General features: G+C 38.0%; 1 protein-coding gene across 2 annotated transcripts in view; it reads left to right on the plus strand.

The window, feature by feature from the left end:
- Positions 1-7,749, plus strand: part of Sec24d (SEC24 homolog D, COPII coat complex component) — an 87,017-nt gene extending 79,268 nt beyond the window's left edge. For both annotated transcript variants that reach the window (XM_010610800.2, XM_010610804.2), the window contains exons 21-22: positions 1,552-1,641; positions 7,402-7,749. In XM_010610800.2, the coding sequence (XP_010609102.1) occupies positions 1,552-1,641; positions 7,402-7,542 (231 nt within the window). In that variant the 3' untranslated portion in view covers positions 7,543-7,749. The remainder of the gene's footprint in view (positions 1-1,551; positions 1,642-7,401) is intronic.
- Positions 7,750-12,115: the final 4,366 nt, after the last annotated feature.

A 12,115-nucleotide genomic window follows, 5' to 3' on the forward strand; every position in this document is an offset into this window, starting at 1 on the left:
TTTTTTTCAGCTTTAATTGAGTTTATTGGTACATTTTAGGGATACAGTACAGTTACATTCATTGTTGGGATCTTGTACCTCTACATGACAAGTCTTGATTCTCATTTTTTCCTCTTACGTCTGCCCTCCCTTCACCCCCTCCTCCCCTCCCCATCTACAAACACTTTACTTTCATCTTTTCATTATCTCACATTTTTTTCTTTTCCCTTTTTACCCTTCCCCTACCCATCTCACCTTCCCTACACCTTTAGCTCCTTTCTTCCCATTTCTAAATGTCAGTAATCTTATTAGGATCTTATGTATTATTGCAGATTATTCACACCAGGGAAACTATTCGGTATTTACACATGTGTAACTTATTAAGAGACTAGTTTTAAAATTAAGAAGCTTTGAAACAGCTAAGATTTCTGCTCCTGGCTGAAATTCAGAAATTATTAGAAATGTAATTTTTTAAAAGATTACAAATAAAGTTCATTAGGCAAAGAACTGAATCTGAGAGAATGTTTATATAAAATTTAAGGAAGCATCTTTTTATATCTTTATGTATTAACATAGTAAAGATTGAATACATATTTTCTGAGCTTAACATAGATACAAAATAATAGTCTCTCCACCACCAAGTAACCAACTGGTAGGTTTATGCTTATGTCAACATACCTCTCCTTCACCTTCCTATAAATAAATACATAAATATCAGAAACCAGATATAGACCAATTTATGTTATTAATTTGATGAAAGAACCCACTTAATTTCAAAAGGGACAGAATGTGACTTTGAATACCCTGCTTTTCTTATAACCTCTGTGAAATGTATTGGTTATAATCTTCCTAAAACTTGGGTCATTACAATAAAGTCTTCTAACTCAGCCTTCCAGCAGCTGACTCCCAGATGATGTGCTGAATCTTGGCTTCTTCTTTTTGAGAAGTAAGCATTAGCATTTTATTCATCTTAATTGAGGAAACTAAAGTGCAGCTCCTTCACATCTCCTGGAGGCCATATGTAACTAGACTGCTTTATAAACTACTAACCAGATTTCAAGTAAATCTAAGAGAACACATTTCCCTTGACAAATAAGCATTTTAGTAGTTTGTTTTAATATTAAAAGAGTGATACTTGGATAGCAATTTCCAAACAAGGTAATGAGTCAGAATCTTGCAACGGATCTACTGAAGGGATAAAGTGCATCCTTTTCTCTCATAACAATGCCTTGGAATATACAGCTTGAAAATGGAGTAATTCATCATGGGAAACTGTCCAAAGACTTCCTTTGTGTAAAATGTATACCTGTGGTGTCTTATCAGTGATGTATATGTGTCAAATTGCAGAGAAAGATTTTTACTTTCAGAAAACAGATCACTGGTGGGAATATATGTCAGGAAAAATGAGTAATTTTTAGTTCATTTTTTTCTACATTTGCAATTTTTAGATAAATGATCTAAGTCAGTAGTCTAGATAGTAAAGATGGATGTTTTTAACAGTCTAATAATCTCATATTTCTGCTTCCATCTAATTATTTTAGACTGTACTGAAACTAATTTTCTTAAATTTAGACATCACTGCCTGAGGTGGGAAATCCACACTCTCAACAACTCAGAATGATAATGAATATTATCCAACAAAAGAAGCCATATTCAATGAAGGTAAAAGTGAGATTTTGTTGTTCCCATTCTTGTTATGCCTTTTATTTACTATTTCATTAAAGATTTTAAAAATGCATGTTCTGCATTTTATGTGATCTAATAGGTGTTAGATACAAGTTGTGATTGAAATATACTATGAATGTTTAAATTTAAAAAGTGTATTAGAGTAAAAGACACATTGCCATTAATCCCCCTCAAAATACTTTCTCATTTCAAACACATTTAACCCATTATTTTGCCAGTTTATGAAGCAGTTCTGAAAGTCCACTTTTATGACTGTGTTCACTGAGGTATGATAAAAAATGTAGTCAGTGCTGCTGCTCAGTTCAATCCAGTGGAATGGCAGGCTGGTGAAAACAGTACTGGGGGTCCTCATCCACCCTGTCTACCAGATCTGCCACCATGTTGTCACCTGGTGTGGTGTCCAGTGGTTCCAGGCTCTTGTCCTGTTCAAAGAACTGGATGGTGACAACTGAGGAACCCAACAGATGAATGTTTACTGTGGAAAAAGAGAGAGAGAGAGAAAAAAAGAAAGTAAAGGAGAGGGAAAGTAGAAAGAGAAAAGAGAAGTTACATACATCATGCACGCAGGACAGGCCACTGCAAGAAAAAGAGGACAGTGGCAAGGAGACCCAAGCGTCCCTGTCTTTCATGTCTTTCGTATCCTCTTTTGACTTCATATCTGAGCTGTCTACACACGCATCTCAGCTGTGATTTGACAGCTCTCCGTAACTGACAGGTCCTAGCTGGTTGCCCAGCTGTGATTTGCCCTAATCTACCTCAGGGTGTCTTCCGGCTCTTCCCCAACGTCAAAATGATCATGACATATAAACATTTTGAATTGATTCAGGACAGGAGGCAGCTACAACGATGTAACTAAAGACATTCATGAAAGAAGTCTTCCAGAACTGCTTCAGAAAATGGCAAGAATGATGCAATAAATGTATTTGAAGCAAAGGCAAATATTTTGACAGGGATTACTGGTAATGCATCTTTTGTTGTAACACGTGTTTTAAAAAATTCATGATTCACCATATTTTTCAGTCATATGTAATAGAAAACTCATAATAACCTCTAAGTATATTTACCTACTTATCAGTCACAAACACAAAAATAAACTGCTATTACTATGAGTTAACTTAGTATTAGTAATCATGAAGATCTTCCAGTTTTACTAACAGATTTTAAAATGGCTTTTCTCTTAGTGCCTAAAATTAAACCTAGAAATATCAGTTAATTTATAAATTTTGACTTTTTAAATTTTTTACTTATACTATTTTAAAAGTTTTGTTTTAGTCCTCCTTAGCCCTGCTAAGGCTTCTCTGTTCAAGTAATAATTCGAAACATCTAGAACCCAAGAATATTACACCTTGTTACTAAGTCCCATCTGCTTACCTTTCTTCCTCCCCAAGCTCAATATTAAGAGTCTCCTGGATTTGGAATTTTCAGGTGATAATCCATATAGAGTTACTTACTGTATATGTATATGATGTCTCCTGGAGGCAGGCCTCTAATAGAGACAGGATATCATGAGGCCAATTTTATTTCCAGAAATGTAAATTTATATCAATCTAAATCAACATTCTTGACTGTGAAAGTAACTCATGCGTGTAGACACTGACTTTAGGTATAGATTATATCATTAAATTAATGAATGGCTTTCCAATCTAGAACAGCTGTCTGGATGAACATAGGACCGTTCCAGAACTGCTTTTTATATACTTGGATTCATTTTAAGGGAAGGACCTAGAGGAGGCAGAGAAGGATCAAACTAAATACTCCACATAAATTCCATGAAAATCCTGGAGACAGACCTGCCAAGAACACAACCTGAAGAGGGGGATTTAGAATGCCTTAACAGTGGTGGCCCTCTCATCCCAGCTGCAGGAGCCTAATTCCTACCACTGGCCCCGTGTTCAGGGAAGAGGCAGACCGCAGTGTGGCACTCATCCTTGAGCTCAGTGTGTCTCCTTCCAAGAAAATGAGGACTGTTCTCCCCTCTGCTTTCTCCCACCTGCTCCAGCAACTACTTAGATCAAAACAGCTGTGGTTATAAAAGTATATAAGGGCAAATCTCAAATACTGTATGTAAGTAAGTAGAAGCAGCTGTATGATAAAATAATTTTAGCTGGAATACTTAAAGAATCAGATTTTCTTAGGTACCACCCACAGATTCATCTACTGTTATTTGTAAGATCCCTTTGACTTTCCAGGGTGCCCTCTCTATAAATTCTCTAAAATATCTAAAATCTACAGATTTCAGACTGAAGGGAATCTAAGACATGCAGTCTCTAGTCTCCCTCTTGCCTTTTAGCTGTTCTGCCTCCATCTGACAGACATGAAAATGAGGCTCAGAGGAGCCCTCTTAACTTGGCCAGTGTCTCACAGCTGGACCATGGTAGATACAGGACTATCTGCTTAGCATTTTTTCTTTGATGCTTAAAAACTGACCATATAAATAAAGTCATACATTGAAAGATTCAAGACTGGGGTCAGGGATGTAGCTCAATGGTGCCACACCTGCCTTGCAAGCACAAGGTCCTGAGTTCAATCCCTGGTACTGAGAGAAAAAAAAAAAAAAGATTCAAGACTGAATAGGAGAAAAAAACTCAAATTGAGCCAGGCATGGTGTCAGATGCCTGTATTCCTAGGTCCTCAGAAAGCTGAGGCAGGCAGATTGCTTGAGCCTGCAAGTTTGGGACAAGCGTGGGTAACCTATCAAGATTCTGTCTTTTAAAAGAAAAGAAAAAACAAAACAAAACAAAACACAAAAAACAAAACTGAAATGGAATAATCAAAACTAACAAAGTCAAATCTAGAAGGCACTGTCATCTTCCAAGTTAGGCTAATTACTTTTTCAGAGCACTAACCTTAGACCTCATTTTTCATTTTGTGAAGGAACAAAGATTTCCATCCCAGTGTGTTCCCAGAAGAATGAAATCAAGGACGTTACTGATAAAGTATAATCCTGCCCTGCTCACAGTTCTCTGTGTTCCAAATGTTAATCTCTCCTTTTCTGGATTAATCCCTCCCACAGGCTCTTTTCGTAGTTTACAAGTTTCATTAAAGCTGCCGCTTCTCTAAAACTCTCTTTCCCTTTCCTTTCACTCATTCTACAAATATTTATTGGACATGTGCAACATACCAGACATTTTACCACCAGGCTTCTTGATAGAGTTGTCTCTGCTAATTATCTCCCTTTCCCTCTCTGCTTCAATATAAGCTGCCTAAATGCTGCTGCTAACTGAGTCCTAGTATCTTTAGCAGCATTTACAAGGTTAACTACTTCTTTCTTCAAATTACCTCTTCTGTCAGCTTTCAAGATATTTTATGTTTGATTCTTCTTTCTTGCTGACATTTTTTTTCTCCACTCACCTTCCCCTTAAGTGTTGATGTTTTCTAAGATGTGTCCATGGCTCACTTCTTTTCCCACTCAGTATCTTCTTCCTAGGCCATCGTGATCACTGTCATCATTTAGCTGTTCCCCACGTCAGGCAGTGAGATGAGGTTGGTTTTTGAAGCACTTTGATTATTTGTGGACTCTGGTAACATGGCCCACTGAACATTACCTTTGGGCCACTTTCTTTAGTCAGGACTTCCTTGGAAAGGGCACATGGGAAGTAGGGAAAGAGACCATCAACAGCCACTTTAACATTCTGTTCCTCTTTTCAGGACCATGTCTCCCCTTACAGAAATTTAAAGGAGGAAAATAACCATAGACCCTTTCAGGAGAATAGCATCAGTTTAAGTGTGTCAAGACAGCCTACCAAACCACTTCCATGAATCCACTCTCCTGTGACTTCCCACATCGTTCTGGCAGAGGTGGTAGGCAGTTTAACATTGTAGAGACTCAGATGGTAGCCCCAGATATGAAAGCTGTCTTATCTGAAATCTGTTTCCCCAGAGCTGAAATTCATTCCCTGTTCTCTTTACCATAGTTCAGATGGTAAAATCAGACACAGGAAGTTGTACAGTGAGCACCATGTGAAATTCCAAACAAAACAAGTGAAGACAGCAACAGAAACTATCCCACAAGATAAGCAATATAAACTTCCTCCCATTAATTCCCATAGACAAAGTAAATTCTAAATAAATTGGAACTTCAGTCTTTCCTTCCAGTGTCTCATTCCCATCCCTGAATTGTGTCGTTGAGGATGGGCCATATTGCTGCCACCTGTGTTTTGAGAAAGACTAGCACAACAGAGGAGGGGGATCAAACAAAAATATTAAAAATATGGCCTCAGGATGCAACTCTTAAGATTCTTCTGGAGAAATTTCCATTAAGGGGTTAGAGCCACTTGCCCTGTAGGAGTGGAATCTGCCTGTGCTTACAGCCTTCCCAGGGCCACTTCCAGCGTCCTGTGCTGACATCTGAAGGCCAAGGCATGCGGCTTGTACCCGGGGCTGAAACGTTACACCTCTGTACCTAGCATTATGTCTGTTTCTCTGACATTTGAAATTTGATCACACAAAGGAAATGAAGACACAGAATCAAGATTGAATAGGAGAAACATCAGGAACGGAACAATAAAGAAAAAAAATCAAGGCATATTCACATAGAATTAGCTGAGTGCAGTGGTAGCCCCGCCAGTTATTGTTACACGTTATTACAATTTGTATTAAGTCAGGAACAGTTTAAAGCCTATCAGCCAAGGGCCAGTGCCAAAGAACAAAAGCAAGTGGTGCTGATAGAACTACTCCATAACTAGAAAACATGACGCAAAAATGGGAAGACCGGGGCCTTCCCTTCAAAAAGGAGACATCGCGTCCTGACTCTGGGGGAGGGGCTGGTGGCTGCAGTCACCTCCCCACTGCAGGCCCTTTGGTGACCCTGCTATCCATGCAGGAAGCAGATGTCATTGTTTCCACTTGGAATCAGTTTACATGGTTTACTGAGCTTTTTCACGTTTGCTCTTTCCTATGAAGTCTTAGAAGTCCATTGTGTATCTCACATTTGTGATACATCTGAATTTGGAGGAGCCACGTTTCATGGGTTTGGCAGCATACTGGCCGTGGCTGCAGTTTGGATAGCAGTCCTGAGAATCATGACAAGCACAGGACAGTTCTACCTGTGCTGACCTCTGCAGCGCCTCACAAATTTACGCCTTCCCACCTGCAGTACCCTAATTCTGGCCCTAGTCAGCTGTCCCCTTGTCACTTCAGTGACTTTCTGCCCAGTTCCACATCTCACCTGTGTATGCCTACTGCTATCAGTCAGCTGTCTCATTTCATTCTTCTGTGCTTTCACTGTATCACATCCTACAAAAGCCCAAACTCGTGTTTATGCTAATTTGTCCTTAATGTCTCACCACCTTTTAAAAGCCTGTGATAAGGCTAGGAATATGGCTCAGTAGCAGAGCACTTGCTTCATGTGTTAAGCCCTGGGTTTGATCCCTAACACTGCAAAACTAACAAAAGCCTGTGATAATTTACACACGTCACGTCTATATTACTGGTGCATGGTATTCCAATACGGAATGTTCTTTAATACCACCTTTCCTCCCATGCTTTGAGGCTTAGGTGACAGTCGCTACCAGTAGGAAGTCTTTCCCAAAGCACTCTCTTGCCATTTAAAATTGTACGTGATGGTCTTGTGGTTTGAAGTCAGTATGTCTCTCCACTCTGGATAGCCAGTACTTCCGCATCATCCTCTAAGGCCTCTCACAGAGTGGACATTCTCCAATGTTTAGTGAAACTGGAACAAACAAAATTGAGCCACATTCAGAAAATCTTTCTAACCAATGCTGTTTGTTTTCCTAGCTTACAATAGTAAAGCAGAGAGAACAGCCGGAAATGGTTTTTCGACAGTTCCTGGTAGAAGACAAAGGACTTTATGGAGGATCATCTTATGTGGATTTCCTTTGTTGTGTTCACAAGGAAATATCTCAGCTGCTTAATTAAATCATCTCTGTTGTTGATAGTGCATTTTTAAGGAGACAGTCTCCTTCTTGGTGCCTAATTTTGCCAATGATAGTGGGGTAATTTCCTTTTCTTGATCATTTTCAGAATAGCTTTTCAAGAAGGCATTTAGAACTTCAGCTTTGGTGCTCAGGTATAAAGCCAATGAAGGTACAGTTGTGCCCTAAAGAGAACGGCCTATTCTGAATGCACAATTTTTAAGTTTTAAAATTCAGTTTGGGGCCAGGGATTTAGCTCAGTGGTTCTTGTGCCAGCTTCACAAGTGCAAGGTCCCGAGTTCGATCTCCGGTACCAGAAAAAAAAAACCCTCAGTTTGCATTTCATGAAGTCTGGTGTCTTAGTTCCTTTTTTTTTGTTGCTGGGACAAGATAGCCAACACCCATATCTTAAAGGAGGGTAGGCTTATTTTACAGTTCATGATCATGGTCATGACATGATAAAGGGGCATACTGGAGTCATGGTGGCTAGGAATTAAGAGAGTGAAGGGAAAAGCCAGGGAGAAAGATAAGCCAGGTCATGTTCCCAATAACCCATCTCCTCCAGCCGGATCCCACTTCCTAACAGCAGGAGCTATGAACCCATTGTGGACCAGCCCCCGCAGTAAGTACAGTGCCCCCATGGTCTAGTGTCCTCCCCAAAACATGAGACTTTGGGGGCACATTTCAGATCCAAACCATAGCACATACCTTACATTCTCAGTTTTTTTTGTTCCTAGACATATATTTTTCGAACTGTAGATTTGGGGTACAAAGTTGTCTTGGTTCCTCTCCCATTTGCCACAAGGGGGGAGATCATTTTTACATTATATCTAAGTTTTAAGCTATGTAAACCCATTGAACATATATTTTCAATCTAAAGTTTACATAGCAAAACTTTAGTAACCTTAAAATCTGATAGAACAGTTTTAGTTCTACTTTGTCTGTCAAAACTTTTCCAGTTGTTTTGTCTATAAAACTGTCTTTATCAATATTCTTAATAGTTCTTTGTACAATTTTACAATTTCTACTTGTACATAATGGATCTTAACCAGTATCAATAAATCACTTCATATACTTTGTGTAGAAGTACTCATTTTTATGTATTTTGTGATTTTAAAAATAACACTCAAATGTTTGACAAAAAAAATTGATGGATCACAAAATCACAATAATAAAAATTTTTTTTCAAGGTTGAGAAGTATTAGGTAATAAATCTAGGAGGTATCAGTGAACTTAAGAAAGGTAGTTAAACAGTTCTTGAGTATCTTCTTGCGGGCAAAATAAGCTGGCAACATGGGACCACTACTAGTGGATATATATACCCTGAGGAGTGCTTTTTAGAGCTGTGACACATCATCTGTCCTGTGTTTGTACTATTCAAATTTATCAGGAGTATGGATAAATAATAATAGCTGATGTATAATCGAGTTCATGACCCAAGAACTGTGTCATTTTTATATTTAGTCCTTACAGCAAAAGTAATCCTACCAGCCCCTTTTACACATGAAGAAACAGCTGGAAACAGTTAAGTACTATACGATTACTTGGCTAGTGAGGATTATTTATAAACTAGTAGATGTCATGAGGTTGACAATAACAATCTCCCCACATTAGCCAAGCGGCTTCAGATCAGCGTGGATGAGTTTAACAACTGTAAAGCTTCAAGACTTTTCACTTGAGTCCAAAAAACAAATGCACATGTAGGAGACGCTTCTTGCACACAAGTATTACAGAATTTGTTTCTCATTTTGTCAATAGTGGGATGAGAAAGCAAATGCAATCTCAAGCTACTTTATTTCAATAGTAGGAAAAATCTAATAGTGGAAATGTTTCAGTGACCATGAGACCTGAAATAGTGCTCCTGCCCCAAACCATGAGAAGCAATAAAGCAGGACGGCTGAGAGCACAGGCTCCAGAATCAACATAGCCTCCTGCATTTGCTCCACCACGGGCTCTCTGAGCCAGGCAAAAACAGCTAAAAACACCTGTGTATGCCAGTTTCCTGCTCAGTTGTTTCAAGGGTAAGTTAATAAACCAAAGGACTCACAATTAGTGTCTCACAGTGAGTATTATTTAAGTGTTCACTGCTGTTGTTTCACTAAGGCTTTTAAATTAAACTTGCTAAGGGTTATGAAAACTAGGATTACTGTTTATTGCTGTCATTAATATTTTAAATACAATAAAAATGTCAAATAAGTTTCAGAAATCAAAGTAAACTTACCAATATGAGAAACCTGTAGACTAAGATGCCTTAAGACGTGATAAAAACCAGAACTTACATACATACATATATATATATATTTTTTTTTATATATATATACACACGTGTATGTATGTACGAACTTTTATTTCAAATGTTGAGGAACATTATGAAAAAATAGTTCACTCAGGTACATTTCTGAATTCACTAAATGGCATGACCTTTACTTCCCCCCAGAAATCTAACCTAATGATAGTAGACTGAGAATAATTAAGAAAGGCCTATTAATTTTTACAATATTTAGCCGGATGGGAAAATGTTTTTCTACTAAAATAATGAAGACCAAAGATCAAATTTTAGATTGATATTTGACCATGGAAAGATGAAGTGAAACTGAATCTGAGTTCCACTAGGAGGCATTATACACTAACATGTTTAAATCTTCCAGAAAACCAGTAAACTTCCAGAGAAGCAATTCTTTGGAGAATAGAGCTTGTGTTGAACACACAAATTTTAACTGCTGAAAAAAAAGGTGGGAATGGAACATTGACCAAAATGGACAAGAGCAACAGAACTCCCTAGTCTTCATCTCTAGGCATGCTTCCTGGACTCAGTTGAAAAAGTGAGGAGAAAGGTACTCCTTCCCCTAGCAGACATTTATGAACAATTCCATTAGAAAATTATATTTAGCAGGCAGTTTCTCTGAAAATTCTTTTGGTGAATGCAAGTGCTTTGTTTTGTGGACAAAGGAGAATTCCTTCACTTTATATATAGTTTTTCAGGTAGTTCAAAGGCTATCACGTGTCCCTGTTGTCTTATTCAGGCTAAACTCTCCCAGTTCTCCACATACAGCTTCACAAACATGATTTCCAAATTCACTGTCATCCAAACTTAATACATGAAAATCCAGTTTTCACAACATGAAGAACAAAGTTTTGGGAAGTAATATTACGAGTGTCTAGGTAAGGAAGCTACAATAATGACTACTTAATACAGTTTCAAGAATGCATGAATTGCATAAGAATTCTTAGGCTATGCTTTTTACATGGTAATATTTTAAAGCTATTACTAGTTATAAAAAATAAATCTCTTGCAACGAAAATCTGCAATTTTAAAACCTTTTACAGAGCAAGACCGATATTTTTCAAGCTAAGTTAGTTCCTGTGTCCACAAAAAAACTGTTAAATATGTATCATCCACATCTGAAGAACAGTATTACAATATCCCATAGGGTTTAGATTAATGTTATCTTATCAATGCTTTGAGATCTAAAATGCCTGTGGCAAAAAGGTTATTAGATTTATGAATTAGGGAAGATTTACTAATAGTAAATTAGTGTGCAAGACAATCATGTTCTAATAGAAAAGTATTGTTTTTATACAAAATCTAACCTGCATGTGCACCTCTATCCACAGGGAAGCTTTACTACCTGTGTCTACTCACACCATGCTTGGGGGAAACAAGTGTGTGGTCTGGTGACTGTTTTGCTAGGTACACCCCTCAGCTCCTCCCCAGTGAGAACCTGTCTCCTTGGGGCATTGTTACTGGCAAGCAGTAGCTTCCCAAAACTTCTGGGTGCCATCCTCCACCATCTTGCTTCCTCTACTTTCAGGCAATCTACTGTGTCTGATATTTACAATAAGAATATAGTCTACTTTTTTCATGTCAGGTATTATAAAGGAGACACAGGTTAAATCACAGTCCTTAAAAGGTTGTGTTTCACAAAAAAGTAATCAAAAAATTGTATCCTGAGGACAGGCAGGTTCCTTTAATAAAGTGAGACCAAAGAAGTTTTGACTCTGCTCAAGATAGATGGTAATTCAATGGATTTTTTTTCCCCCCATTCTCCTAGCTAGGAAAAAAATTCAGAAAAATACAATCCCCTTATGCAGCAAGAAAGCATCAGAACAGAAAAATGAAGAGGTTAAAAGCTCCTGGGAATTTCTCCTACTTATTAAGCAAGCAAACAGACTAAGGAGCTATCTAGAGAGCACTAACTAGCCATACATTCAAAGCTGAGAAAGCATACTGTTGCCTTTAGAAAGCAAATAACAAAAACCAAGAGACCAGACAGCAGGATAATAAATTCCGGACTAAACAAAGAAAAGGAGACAGAATGGTATCAGACAGAACAGTAAACTATAGGAGTAAGGACAAATGAAAGCAACCAGATCTGGAAATGGATCCTGAAGAGATTCTGATGCCATCCTTAACCACAATCTTGTCACCATCATCTCAGGAAGGAGTTGAGATTTAAGATTCATACTTTTCTACATTTTATTTTGGAACTATTTTTATAAATACAATATTCTTGTAGGTTATGTGTGTGTTCCTGGAGATCAAACCTAGGGCCTCTACCTGCTAGATAAGCATTCTA

This window comes from Fukomys damarensis, unplaced genomic scaffold, assembly GCF_012274545.1.
Source record: "Fukomys damarensis isolate Sample0158 unplaced genomic scaffold, DMR_v1.0_HiC HiC_scaffold_38, whole genome shotgun sequence".
Lineage (NCBI taxonomy): Eukaryota > Metazoa > Chordata > Mammalia > Rodentia > Bathyergidae > Fukomys > Fukomys damarensis.